This window comes from Liolophura sinensis, chromosome 6, assembly GCF_032854445.1.
Source record: "Liolophura sinensis isolate JHLJ2023 chromosome 6, CUHK_Ljap_v2, whole genome shotgun sequence".
Lineage (NCBI taxonomy): Eukaryota > Metazoa > Mollusca > Polyplacophora > Chitonida > Chitonidae > Liolophura > Liolophura sinensis.
Window position 1 is genome coordinate 68,807,752 of NC_088300.1, and position 15,400 is coordinate 68,823,151.

At 40.1% G+C, this 15,400-nt stretch overlaps 1 protein-coding gene across 1 annotated transcript; it reads right to left on the reverse strand.

The window, feature by feature from the left end:
- Nucleotides 1–8,655: 8,655 nt before the first annotated feature.
- Nucleotides 8,656–13,730, reverse strand: LOC135468479 (uncharacterized). Its single transcript, XM_064746760.1, has 2 exons — nucleotides 12,510–13,730; nucleotides 8,656–9,527 (listed from the first exon to the last, which is right to left on the reverse strand). Exon 1 carries the CDS (start codon nucleotides 13,460–13,462, stop codon nucleotides 12,785–12,787), a length of 678 nt encoding a protein of 225 aa, XP_064602830.1. The 5' UTR covers nucleotides 13,463–13,730; the 3' UTR covers nucleotides 8,656–9,527; nucleotides 12,510–12,784.
- Between the last annotated feature and the right edge of the window lie 1,670 nt (nucleotides 13,731–15,400).

Genomic DNA, 15,400 nt, shown 5'->3' on the forward strand with positions numbered 1-15,400 from the left:
CAACATTTTCTCTTTCATGAACGCCATCTGGAATCTGGAGAGACAACGGGAGATAATGCATATAGTTTCATTTCTACGAAGCTAAGTAGTGATCTCCCCTGAATTACATCTTTTTGGCCTTATATGTAGTCGATTAAAAAGAACAGGACGGTCTTACATAAAACAGATTGGCGACATTTGATTTTTTCAGAAAAGCAGATCAAAAAAGTAGTGTTTTCTTCTTGTTATAAATGTTTTGAAGGTAACATGTAAATTACACCGGGTAAGTTGAAAAGGATCGAATTTATTTCATCTTACAAGAGGTATCCAGGATTAATAGTTTGAAAACCAAAACATAATTCATTTCGTCGTGATGTAAATTCTGGTTTTACAACATAGATGTACATTATAGGCTTACCAGTCCCATCCCATACTTCTTACAGCGCAAGTGCAGCTCACTACGCCCAATTTACGTCACTGCCACCACTAGACAAGTTTGACCTTCGTCAGATGCCTGATGCGCCTCGTGACTTTATGACTCAGTCGTAATTGCCAGTACTGGATTCGAACACGCGATCGACCTCATATGGGTCTACGGCCTAATGCTTACAGCGAGTGCATAGGCTTGTAAGTTTACATGAGCATTGTACACAGTTCTAAAATTTGAAATTTGAAGACTGAACACAGTTAACTTCGGGATTGTATGGTTATATAGGCCTACTACTGTATGCATACGAATTATCTTCATTTATTTATTTATTTATTTATTTGATTGGTGTTTTACGCCGTACTCAAGAATATTTCATTTATACGACGGCGGTCAGCATTATGGTGGGTGGAAACCGGGCACAGCCCGGGGGAAACCCACGACCATCCGCAGGTTGCTGGAACACCTTCCCACTTACGGCCGGAGAGGGAACCAGCATGAACTGGACTTGAACTCACAGCGACCGCATTGGTGAGAGGCTCCTGGGTCATTACGCTGCGCTAGCGCGCTAACCGACTGAGCCTACGAATTATCAGTTCATGTAGCGTATGTTTGTAAGTTACACAATACAGTCCCGAGACTTTCTTTTATCGTTAATTGCTTCATATATACTGAACTAAATGATCTAAATCTATAGACTATATACCGCGTCTTCGTAAATTTAAGCAATTGTCTTTCTTTCCATTGCAAATGGTGAATGTAAACTTGCACGTATATAGTCTGTAGTTATGTTAATTTCACAGAAACACCTGTATACAAACTTCTTCAACAGTTGCTTGTGTCAGAAAATGATTGCACGTGAGCTTAGGGTAACTTTGGTGAACATTTGACTTTTCTATCAGATGTAACCACTGAAAAGGAAAAAGGTAGGTATATAAAAGCAGGCCCTTGGCAAGTCGCCCGACAGCGTACAAATAAATTATATTTGAGTAGTGTGCTTGGTGCTTTTGGTATATTTCGTCGCGCATAGCTGAGTTTTATTGGTTGTTTTTCTACGCTTTTACGACCTTTTTATGCAAACGGTCTGAGGGTGATCCTGGTGTACAGATACTATTCCTTCATGTCAGACCATCTGTTTGCTTGTACACTGAACAAGGGCGATAATTCAACATGTCCAATATACTCGGGTTTCTCTTAAATCTTTCTTTTTCCTTCTTACAGCTGTGGAAAGCAGTTAATGCTAAAGTGAGTCATTCCGTTATCTGTCGATTGATCGGTCAGATTTTTGACATCCCATCTTTCAACACGAGCCATTCAGTCAACAAGGCCAGTGACTGAGTGCAAGACGACATCCACGAAATCGGAGACTCTCGCCATTTGTGCTTGTTCCGTTTTAAGCCATTAATTATAAAGGAAAGACTTAGTTTTAAACTGTTGATTTTCCTTTACATATACACAGTAAGCTATAGGCTTATAGCGCGTAACATTCGTATTTTAACAGAAGATAATTAGATAATCATTATTTACAGAATAATAAATAGAAATGTATAACTATACATATACACATGTACACATACTTTCATAAACAGATAAAATAAAGCAGTTTGAGGTTTAAGACTAACTAATACATTGGAATATTTTGGTGTGGCTAATGAAAGAACAAACATCTAAACAAATAGATACATTTAGTTCAGTTGGTAAAATACTACGGCCATAGATGAGATTTGCAGCTGAGATGTTCTCAGTATAATGAAGTAGTCTGATATTATTTAACATGATATCCCTTTTACCTTTTGCACCTTTTAGTAGATAATGGGCATCCGTTTCGAAAGGTTCACTACAAATAAATTTGGAAGAATCGATAATAAAATTGTTAAATAAGTCATCATTCAGAGAGATACAAAAATTTCTTACTCTACACAAAATTATATTAGACCAGCCGTTGCCAAATAGATAATACCATTCCGGGGGCACTGGCGGATAAACTTTGTTCTAAAGCTATTTTAAATTCTGTAAAGTTATATTTTACAAGCAAGTATACAGGCAGTATAAAAGAGGAAAGAGAATCTAGCAGATCTCAGAAAGACACACCTGAAGAGACGAACTGCCGCACGGTGCTGCATTAATTCATTACCCATTGTCAATATGCTCCAGCAAGTTGTAAGTATGTTCGGGCAGTAGCAGATTCAAGACGGCCAAGTCTTCACTAAAGAATATAATTAACAATATTTCAGGATTGTTCAAACATATCAACAAAACTGAACCAAGGAGGTTGACAAATTCCATAGCTGACCTAAAATGAAAAAGAAATGTTAAGGTTTCTCTTAAATGCAATATGTACAAAAGTGCAATGAACAGCTGTAGGGTATATTTGAATGTGAAAGGTGTACTTGTGATCAAAATTGACATGTATTAAATACTTAAGAATGCCGTCGAGTTGAAATATATGCACGGAGACATCGCAATTGTCTTAAAATAAATAAATAAGATACTTAAGTAGGATTCATAAATAAATAATAAATACATATGTTTTTCTTGTAAACTAGTAAGGTTATTGTTAAGGTAAAAAAGGTAGAACTTAAGTTAAACCCCAGTTATGTACATTTATATTTTAATATGCAGTGTATTTTGGAGGATTGTTCAAAGAAAAAGAAGTTTTCATATAAAGGTATAGGTATCCCAATATTTACCTGTATAAACGTAAATAGCACTGGTATTTTTTTATATTAACTGTTATCGGTTACGCTTCATTACTTCTGTTCTTATGATTTGTTATTAGATGTTGGAGAACATGTCTTCATGCATGGTCGAAACATTTATGCACACAGTCCAAAGGTCCTGTGTGAACAGAGTTATGGGAGTTGCGCAACTTGGGTTTTGCTGTTTCAGAACGGCAGCCGGGTTGCGCGAGCACAAAAAGTCCGTGCCGTGGTTTACCAATTTGACGGACACTAACGGAAAACTGTTGACTACAGTCCAAGCCTGTATTATATGTATAATAACCTGAATTAGGAAGAACTTTCTGTGTGTTGGTCGACTCTGTCCTTCGTTCTTCTCCAAAACCGTTTACACGATCGACTTCACTTTGGGTGGGTGCATTGCTAAGGAAACAAGAAGCTGCAGTATCGACTAATTGCTTATATATGCAAATTAGGTAATGATGACATTACAAATCTTTCGGCAATACAATTTCCTTCACAAAAACTTATTTTTCAGATTTCCAATAGCGTCAAGTGAGTACAAAAGTTTCTGACAAATCTTTTCAACGACAGTTTTATCAGTAACGAGTGTATAGGTATTTGCACGCAATATTCAAAGGTGGAAGAAAAGTGATATCCAACGAACCTAAGAGCGCATGCGCAAACTATCCAATGTGACTATCTAGTTAACATGGATAGTTTAAAACGGTTTGCCTATGTATACTTCTCAGCATGTATAAAGAAGGAACATGTGCTAAATGTATCGATTCATATCTCATTGAAGCTTTAGGCTGTATGTTCTAGAAGCCTTTTCACATAATACATATGTATACATGGTAGAGCTGTCTGGTTTCAGAGTGTAAGAAATATTCACCATGTATCAGTTTCGGCTGGCAGTAAAATGATAATGCTTTTCTTTTGTTTCTTAATTGCTTTTTCTCTTCGATTGTACTTTTTGATTATAGGTATTTGTTTCTAATTAAAGAGGGCACCTGTGCATGGATTCAATGTCTGCATAGCCAGAAACCAGTTTCGAAGCATCAAAAATGTAGTTAACTGTTTTGGACTTACGAAATTAAGACGATATTCCAAACTTAGCCCGATTACATTTTTCAAAGCCATGCTTCACAGTTGACCATATTAAAAAATTATGCCCACTGAACCGCATATGGGCTGACAGGAGAAGTGCCTTGATGTTCCTAACACGCTGATGTAGCGAAAATAAACACCATTTATCACTTAGAAGAGATAGTTTGCTCTTCGATCCATTTAACCCAGATGATAGCACAAAGAGATGATATCTGTCATCAACCAGAAGTGATATGTATTCTTGGAGTGGCTGAAGGCCCATGTGGTAGTAAGCATTGAAAGGTTAGAGGGTGTTCATTAATGTCGGGTGGTATCACGTGATTGCGTTGTAGCTCTTCCGCGGGAGTGTACGAATCGATGAATCATCCTGATAATTTATGCCATGTCGCTGGTGCTGATTAGCATATATTTGCAGCTATTTCCAACGCAGTTTTTGATAAGTTGTTATATTGTGCTAACCTGATCCTAGATGCCATCAGTAATTACTTTGTGTTGTTTGGTAAGCAGTCCTGCAACTGTGGACGAGGCCCCAGCGGGGTGGGCTTCATTATGAAGATGTATTGGAAATAACGATGGCTATGTCTCTAATACATTACACTGGTCAGCTCAATTTAAGTTACTCATGAGCTTCCAACGACCTCCCACATGTGTATCATTATCATTAACTGTAGCGTCTGTCCTCCTTCCAGTAATAACATAAATCTAGCATAAATACCTGCCTATACCGATGTGGGCCTACTCCATACTTATCATATTTACGCACATATATACCTCCCTGTAGGTCTTACCTTCCTATCTATACCTCTCTGTAGCCTTTACCTTCCTACCTATAGCATGATATATACACACCTCCATGTAGCCTTTACCTTCCTACCTATAGCATACACACACTTCTCTGTAGCTCATACATTCTTACCTACAGAATTTCGTACGCACACCAATAAATAAGAATCAAATAAATAAATAAATATGTATACTTTGGTGTTTGAAGAGTCGCACGATTTCCAATCATATATTGAAGTTTGCAATGATCAGTCTTGTGTATATTATATACCAGAGCTTTCTGCATTTATGATGACAGCGTTCACATAAATATTTGCCTTCTCTGTTCATGTCTGTTAATGAAGTTTGTCTGTGAACATGGTCACCACACCAACACAGTCGCATTTTGAAAATCTAGTAATAATGATTATTCGATGACTTTGGATTACAGAACTATTATTCTGGTTCAACATGCACCTTTCCAGCCGTACGTTGGAAGGTCTGTCAGCAACTCAAAAATATTTCACTTATGCGACGGCGACCAGCATTATGGTAGGAGGAAACAAGTTTAAACCCAAGGAAAACCCACGACTGCCTGAAGGTTGCAGTAAGACCTTCCCACGTACGACCAGGGAGGAAGCCAGCATGAGCTGAACTGTATTCATAGCGAGCGCATTTTGACGAGAGGCCCTGGGTCATCGTGCTGTAATTATTGATGGCATCTATATCACATATGATATACTGTTTATGTGTACGCCATATATATGGGACATTAACACCTTACATATGAAGAACTGATCAAACAATGTGTAGACCCAGGCATTAAAAAATTAATAGGGCCTATATGTACACATCAGATCATCTAAATTGATCATAAGTACACGTAAGTACATCTCTGGCAGGCATAATTATTGTGATAATTCTTTAATTAGCAAAGTGGTGCAAAGCCATATGCGCCTGTGTTGGATTGGCCCATTTCAGGGCCCCGCAAAAAGTATAACTTTATTAATCTACACAGAATAATGCCTTCAGAATATGCTTGAATAAATATCTTGCAAACATGCGAAATGGTTGAAGAATTACAATACCGGTGTATACAGTTTCAGGACAGGAATCTACATGTCTATTCTAGACACTTCCAGACCCTGAGGATGAGTGGGGGTTTCCCAGTTTCCTCCCAACCTTATGGGTGCATTATGCAGATTTTTATATACCTTTTTCCTTCTTTTTTGGTTTTTACGACAGACAAAACAGCGCACGATGCTTTGATCAGCCCCGGTAATGCAGGCCTAAGTACATGTACAGGCTTAACCGACAGGCATGCAAATTATTTCCGATTATACAATAACAGGTTAATAATTCAATGAGATTTATGACTTGAATGCGTTGAGGGAATAAAATTGATAGCCATGGCATCGCACAACTGAAATAGAAAGCCACGGTAAATCTCCTGAAAAAAATGCTGGTCACACTCCAGACCTTCGACAGAACCGGAGGCGGAGCTTGTCTGCGCAAGGTACTGAATAGTCATGAACTACCCTGTAGCCCTTCCTTTTCAACGCTTACCCAAGTGATCCGGGAAACGTCTTATAAGAGTCTATAAATTGAGATTATATATATGCGACTTGGACATAAACATAAAAAAATTCGTTTTCATATTCACATCAAAAATAAAGGATCTGGATCATGCCCACACTGATTTTTGTCAAAAACAAGCTCCGGGTTTTCAGCTACTTCGGAGCGAAATAAAACATAGTTGTTGTATTCCAATTGCCATGTTAATTTTAAAAAGTGTGAAATATTAAGTATAACCAGTTTTATTGCATTCTTACCTAAGATAAATGTGTTAGAAGGTCAAACGACAGTTCCGGAAATCAACATTTTGCCAAACACTTAGGGCTGGCGGTTCCAAGAAATGAGAATTTTTTGGTAGGCAGTGCAAGGGAACACTGAAGTAATGGGAATTGCACATGTACTTTGGCACCTATTCAAGAATGCCTCTTCGCTGGTAATTAATTTTGAAAGTTCTTTCTCGAACAAGCGTCTGTGGTAATCTCTATGGCCTTTAAGAGCCAGCTACAAACGTATCCAGAGAGTTTACTGACAAATTGATATATTTAACCAAGAAATTTGGACTTCAGACCGGATTCACTGGGAATTCGTGTGATCATTTGTCAGTTAATACGCTGTGGCTACTGTTCTGGCTTTACTCTCTATGCCGCAGTCTTTTATTTATTTATTTATTTGATTGGTGTTTTACGCCGTACTCAAGAATATTTCACTTATACGACGGCGGCCAGCATTATGGTTGGTGGAAACCGGGGATTGGTGTTTTACGTCGCACTTAAAAATGTTTCACTTATACGACAGTGGCCAGCATTATTGTGGGAAGAAACCGTTCAGAGCCCGATGGAAACCCACGACTATCCGTAGGTTGCTTACAAACCTTTCCACGTACGGTGGGAGTGAAGTTAGCATGAGCTGGATTTGAACTCACAGCGATCGCATTCGTTGGAGGCTCCTGGATCATTGGGCCGCGCTGGCGTGCTAACACCTCTGTCACGAAGTGCCCCTTCATGCGGTCTTTTACACTGTAAGTGTTTGTACACATGCAAGTATTTGTGCTGTGAAGTGCATTTTCCCTAACACGTTGTCTATTCCTTGTGTATTTTACATGAGCCTATAGAGAATTTAGAGTGCTTGAGTGAGTGAGTGAGTGCTTCGTCGTACTCAACAATTCGTCGTACTCAACAATTTTTCAGTCATATGACGACGAAGGAATCCTTATGGTGTATGTACGTGTAATGTGCCTCCTTGTCGCAGGGCGGATTTCCACCGCTCTTTTATCTAGTGCTGCTCCACGGAGACGACTTACCGAAGGCATGTAAGCTGCCCCACCCGAGCAATTACACTGATACGGGTCAATGCGTCATTGTACTATCCCCTTCATGCCGAACGTCAAGCGAGGGAGTGCTTGAGCAAAGAGGTTGTAGGCTGGAATCTGCCTCCAATTGGATCGGCTACGGCTTTAAATCCGGAGTTTTGTTATTTTGAGCAGTACAAATACCTCCACTGTAAACCTGGACACCGCCCGCCATGTAAGAGAGAAGTTCTTGAGCACGGCGTTAAACATCAATCAAATAAATAAATCAGCACAACACAACTTAAAGCTACATGTAGTTGGCTATAAACAGAACTTTAGATGACAAAGGCGTGAGAGGATGCATTGGGAAGTCTGTATGTGAATATGGGACAGTGCCCATAATTTTTCATTGTAAAGTGGTCAAACGTACACTGATATGAGCAATTATAAGAGTCCATATCGCAATCGTTTATACAAATTGTTAATGATCCCATATAACTGTCATACTTCATACGGCTTAGTCCTTTTTGATACTATTACTCCATGGAGGGCTCAGGAGAAAAGGGACGCACTACGACTATAGAAACCAATATAGTTTGTACCAATAATTTGTAAGTATATAAGAAGGACAAAGGAGTAGAAATAATACATCCTTTATTCGGATCATACAGGGCAGGTTGAACAGCATCAACTATCAGTTGTAGCGTGTAGAAAGGCTTTGATACGACAGCACGCATTTGTAGCTTTATTCGCAGTATATAATGCGTGACTGAAGTAGGTAAAACAACACAGATAAAGAATGGAACAAGTATATAATGGAAGTTGTTTGAAATGTCGGGTATTCTGTTTGGCCGATGTGATAGCTCATACGCGACAAATAATGTGTAAAAAAATCAGTGTGTAATCTGGCCCTGGCACGAACTTCAGTTGTTTGAAATTATGTTATACAACTGCTTATGTCCCCGGTAAAATATCATCGGATGTTCAAAGGTATCACGTACACTGATTACTGGGTACCAGACCCGTTTTTTTAAATGAAGATCGTTGATGAGTCCAGGGGAAAAGTGTGATATTTAATGGGGATTTTTCAAGTCGGGCGCTGCAGTCACTTTTACGTTCATAGAACACATCTATATTTGGCCAAAGCTCGCGATGTACTTTTCACCAAACCACCGCTACAACTGTGTTTTATCGTGTTAGATAATGTTGTATAGAGTTAACCAGGGGGTTATCTAAAACCCCGCGGTGCTATGTTAGTGAGTAGCTGACACATATGTAAGTATAGCAGAGCTGTGTACGTATCAATTTACATTCCTACCACCTACGTGGGTTGCCTCAGCTCCAGTTCGAAATGTTCTTTCGTTCATTGACAAGTTTGAATCGCTCTTCCAACATTTATTGCGGTCAGAAAATGGAAACCAAGATACACGCCGTCCTAATTTCAGATAGCGAGGTCTTTCTTTCTCCCGGCTCACGGGGCTGCAGATACAGTCTAGATATTGTAGAAACCCTGCGGTCGTTGCGCGGGTTAGCTTTCCTCGGTATTTTGACAGTCTGCAGTTCTTCCTTCCCAGCAAATTGCTGAAGAATCTATCTTTTCCGCCAACACCAGGCGCCCTGCCAAATGAGAGCGAGTCGAATAATGGAGTCAGTGAGAAGCCATGTCATCCATCGAGGCAGAATATAGCAGGATACAATACACGAGACTCTGGAAAAAGAACAAAAATACCAACAGAGTTAGTTCATGTGGTTGTGAGGCCCAGACCTTATACAAGAAGCTAAATATATGCCAAATATCTGATACACACTCTTAAACAACACGGCGGGTGGGTTTTAGAAAGCTTACGTAAAGATTTGTTTACGTTGGCTTACAGGCACACTTCATTATCCTCCTTCAAATCTTTTTATGGGTATGGTATTACTTTGATGCAAGTATGACATAAATAAACAACCAAACATTCGAACCATTTCCTATCACTGTACCGGTTTAACACTTTTTTCAACGGTTGCTAGAATGTTCCCCGATTTATTTAATGTTATGTGATGAGATCCGTACGATTTTACCTGTCGGTACTTCCATGGTTATCTGTATGTATTCTCTTCGGCAAAATATCTCTAAAACACAATCCACACGCATTATTTTACTTGATTAACTACCGACATGAAACAGAGAACATCTGCGGTTTAGCTAAAAAAAAACCCCAAAAAACCCTATACCGTTACTCCATAGTGAAGTCTCGGTCCATAAATGTAAGTGTACCGTGATGTCACATGAATACGCCTAACCCATTAGAAGAAGCCCGTTTTTGGCAAAAACAAATTAACATATATGCATTTTTTCAATTACGGTTTACATTTTATCATTTAATATCTTGATATTCTAAAACGTTGCTCATTTAATATATTTGTCTGAAAGTTAATCCGTTTTCTGCAGGAGTCAAACTCAAAGTTTGGCCGTGTAAAATCACGCCATAGGAGTACAAATTGCTTAAACACTATAATATATTCAGTACTGTGTACAACCAGCAGTCTAAAATCTTCCTAGCAAGTGGCCTAGCCACAGTGTAGTCCATCTGTTATGTAAGTATACAAGTGCTTGTGTCAGGGTGGCCGTATATACTGCTCTATAAATATCCGATGCTTAGGTCCTGGAATCCCATTAATACATTACCCCCGTACACCTGGTTGCAATATCCATGAACCGGTAAAGAGGCTCTTACTACATCCGCTGGGCAACGTACGAGTGACGAGCATGGATATAAAAATAGCTATTTAAAGGTATAAAGTGCAATATATTTATAGCCTGGTACATTTATACGGGATGTATGTTTTGTTTGGGCCTTTGTCGACGCAGGGTGGTGAAGGGGGATTGTTTATTCCCCGACCACTGGGAACCAGTCATTACATCTGTGAAAACACAGACCACGTGGGACGGTAGGTGGGGTATATGATAATTGGACTGAGACCCCAGCGGGGAGAGTTTGGTGCTTATACAATGACCAGAAAATCCCTATAGGCTACTGACGTGCTAACATCAACAGTATTTTATACCTATCGCTGAAGCTGTGCTTTTTTTTCTGTCATGAGACATACCTACAGATTAACGCCTAGAAAAAGGCATATGCCACAGTATCAGCAATGGGGAAAAGGCAACTATACATTTTTGGGATATTCAAAAGAACCAAGGTGATTCATTTACAGCCAGACCTAATCAAGTATAGACTTTACATTCATACAATAGCTAAGTGTAGGCACATGTATTTGCTGCAATCGCCTGGCTAAGTTGAACAAAATTTGGTGAGGCTTGTTACTGATGAAACTACCTCTCTGAAATGAGACTACAACGAATTTTCGCTGACGAAGGAAAACCGAAAGTAGTTTTGAGGTCATTCTTTGACATCCGTGTTTTTTTTGTTTCTGTTTTTTTTTTTTTTTTGTTTTTTTTTTCACAAATAGAGTTGCTGGTATAAAGTTTTAACAGAGCTAAATATAGAAGATCATTTGTACCAGTCATCAAACTGACGGCTCCCTAACAACATAAGCAATCAAAGCTATTGGCACACTAGAAGACTCTGAAGTAACAATTTACACTTTCGTCCTTATCACGAATATTTGCCCCAACCAGCTGTATGTAATGAAAATTCCGAAATTATGCGTGGCAAAGAAATGAAATGCACAAGAATCACCACCTTTATTCATTTTGTGTGGGTAAAGAATTCGGATAATTTGGGGATATATTCAAAATTCTTAAATCTTTTACATTGTAGGTTACCCAGTTTGTATCAAAATAACAAATCTTGCAAACAGTAACATATTTCAGAATGGTCATTTCACCGATTCTTCAAGTATTGAAAATTTTCTTTTTCGTGTAAAGTATTCATTATTTCAAAACATCTCATTCCGAGGAACTGCTGGTTTCAAGAGGAAAACCCCAAATCAGTAATTAAGCCATACTCATTAATTCAGTCATTCAAATCCATCCGCCATAAGTTCTACCTCATGTTTTTCCACTTTTTAAAAACCTGTTCTCCGTCTTTCTTTAGTAAGAAAGAAAGTAGTAGTAAGAAAAATTGTTCAGTACGGCGGATTATTTGATTGGTGTCTTACTTATACGACGGCGGCCAGCATTATGGTGGGAGGAAACCGGGCAGAGATCGATGGAAAACCACGACTATCTGGAGGTAGCTTGCAGACCTTCCCACGTACTGTGGGAGTGAAGTCAGCCTTGGGGGAACCCACGACCACCCGCAGGTTCCTGGTAGACCTTCGCAAGTACGGCGGGAGAGGAAAGTATGGCGGATTAAAACAATGAAATAAATTAATCAATTGTTTGTCAATGTCATATAAGGGCAACCTCCGTAGGCGGGGGTTAATCTGCGAACGCAGTAAAATGACTCATGAGCATCTCAATAATGCGATCTCTGTGCGTTCAAACCCGGTTTATGCTGGCTTCCTCTTCGATCGTTCCCCTCGCGCTCTGCACGGTTTCCTGCAATCATAACGCTGGCCGCCGTCGTATAAGTGACACATTCTTGTGTACGGTGTAAAACACCAGTCATAATAAATAAGATCATAAAAGGGACATTGATTACTGTATATATTACTAGACTGGTGTTTTTATATAACTTTCAAAATTCTGTAAATGAGTTTACAGGTTACCAGACTGAAGCATATTGTAGTAATAGCATACCTGTTATGAGTGCTGTCTGCGGCCCAGGCAATCGTCAACAATCACCAGAAATGAGCGTCCCAACAACAACAACATGACACGATATCAACAGAAAAATATCCACGTAGTGAGTTCTGCTAATCTATTCAAAACCAGCTCACAAAGAGATTTTACCAGACGCTGAGCAAATTCAGAAGTTATACACAAATGTCTCTTTGTCATAACGGTAAGCTTGCAATGATCAGGTTCTTCCGGGATCTGCCACCTGCCTAAGGACGTATTTTTTTGTGAATTGTTTATACACGGTACTCAAGAAGAGTTGAGTAGCTCGTTTTGTCTTCGCCGAAGTTTGCGTTTACTGTAACCCGCGTGTTTTTCCCGTAGTACTTCGCCAAGTCTACTGTTGCCTCCCACAGCCCCTTCTGTCCACTCTCCTTCAGATGGGTCCACTCTTGGTCAGCCACTACAGCCACAGCCTTGGCGTGTGGGATAGATAGCCGGAAGCGAACGCTTGGTCCTTTAACGTCCTTGTGAAGCACCATCGGTTCGAAAATGTAGCAACCGTCCTTCCACTGGGCATACTGCTTAGGGAACGGATACGCCTTTTTGATGATTCGGGGACAATCTATGATATAGTTGTATACTCCGATCAGCTGGTTTCCGGGGTCCTTGGCAGGAAGAGCGTATATCTGGAGTTTCCACCAGCCTTCGCTGGGAAGCGTTGCCATATAGGTCAGAACAGAACCTTTGGACTGAGTGAAAACGTAATCTTTGCTCTCCTCCTCCGTTGAAGCCTTGATCAATGACGCTGTGGTTTTCACGGCATCTGAGTAGCCGATTTTGACTTCCACCTCATTGCCTTGCAGTCGAATGACCGGATCGGAGTGGCTCATGACACTCAGACCATACTCCTTAAACTTGGGCTGTGCCCCCAGGTAACCATTGGGCAGATCTGGGACCGGTGCGTCGGCCATTGTGGAGACGGGTGAAGGGCTGAGTGACAAGACAAGGCGATCTGAGAGCAGACGCTAGAGTAAGGGCCGAGGATCCAGGCTCAAACTGACCCGCTAAACTCCCTGGCAGAATACCTCGGTAAAAAGGTTCGCCCTAAAGCGAGGAGCCAATGAAACAAAGGCAACAGCGCTTCAGCCCGCCTTCGCGCTCGTCGTTTTTGGTAAGTATTTTAGTGTGCTTCAGTTGCTGTGGTAACCCGACATCGGCATGTGGCACGAACTTAGCAGTTCCAAAAATACACTGCCTCCATTTCACGTTTATATTTACACTTTATCAACAGATTCTTAAACCCACGTCTTGTCAGAGCGGCGAATTTAAGGATCTGATGCTCTGATGGTGCGCTGTTGCACGTTTAACTGCTGGCCACAGGCTCTTAGACAAGGGATCGGGATAACATGCTGATGATGTCAGCCGTAGTTTAATTTCGGAACTTAACTTCATCTGCAGGGGATCCAGAATCTTCACATCATCGTACATTTTCGTGAAAGTGACGGATGACATGTTGCATTATCAAACCGTTTTTAATTGACCGAGCTGATTCAACGCGAAGGAATGATGTTTTTCAAGGAAGTTTTCGCAGCATGAAACAACAAAGCAAAGCTGTTTTCGCTCTACCATTGAATTGGCAAATATAAATAGAAACGGAAAGGCTTTAGCTCCAAAGTCAGATACGGTACTTACTTGATATCCTTGATTTTCAGTTAGCAGTACAATGCTTTACGTTAAAATAAAAACTGAGTGAATCAATAGGACATTCCTAAAACCACACTACTCTCACTGTATCTATAAATTGCCATCGGATATGAACTGTTTTAAATAAATCCCCATCGAGTCTATAGGAGTCCAATCTAGAATTCGTAGGCATATGTCAACTTCGCCATTTCCGGCACAATCATGAACACTAATTTCCACACATTACGACTAATTCCCTCGCATTATTTATTTATTTTATTTCATTGATGTTTCACGCCGTACTCAGGAATATTTCACTTATAGGATGGCGGTGGAAGGAAACCGGGGGGAGCCCGGAGGAAATCCCTCGCATTACCACTAGTTCTCACATACTCTCACGGGTATAATACCAGTAACATCCACTAGAAAAGCAGACAGTCATCAACTTTCAGCAGTGTTTGGGAGAATTTGGAGATATTTCTGGCATGGAATTCCCAACTAATCTTACTGGATAGACCTATAACATGTTGGTGGTTCTATATTAGTCATAATGAAATGGTTAAACACTGCGATTATACCTGCCAAAAAAATGGCTTCCCGCAGTTCTGACAAACCATCTGGACACGGGGGCATTTGCCCAGCAGCGCATGGTGTTAATGGTATGGGGTTTTTATTAATGGGTTAAGGCAAACCATACAACTGGGCATCTGGCGATGATAGTGCCGACTGCTGCATCGGTACATCTGTCGTAATTATAGCTCCAATAATATTGTCTCTGACAACACCCATGTCTAAATTTTACAATGGGGCTATAGAAAGGTGTCTGTTAAATAACTGGATCTGGGCATGAAGGTCAGGAACTCAGATACAAGACAGAGGTTCTCCAGGAGTGGGTACAGAATACAATAGTAATATGGGTTTTGTAAACCAAACACTGTACTGTCATATTACTCGCAGGAATCAAGCATAAACCAGTGAGTTTTAAGGCTGAACATATATACTCTGTATAAAGAGCAAAGAGATGTACTTGTACTCATCATTTAAATGTCATCTGAAACTTGTATCACTACCCTTCCTTTTCATCCTCTTTTACGGCCTCTTAGGTGTCTAACGAACTCTTTGGATGTTTGGTTTTCACAGGGAAGACACGAGTTTGTCAGTGCAAATGAATTTCAGTCGGCGTATTCCCAAATTAGTCGAGAGGGTATCACTCTCAAGCTCGTTAC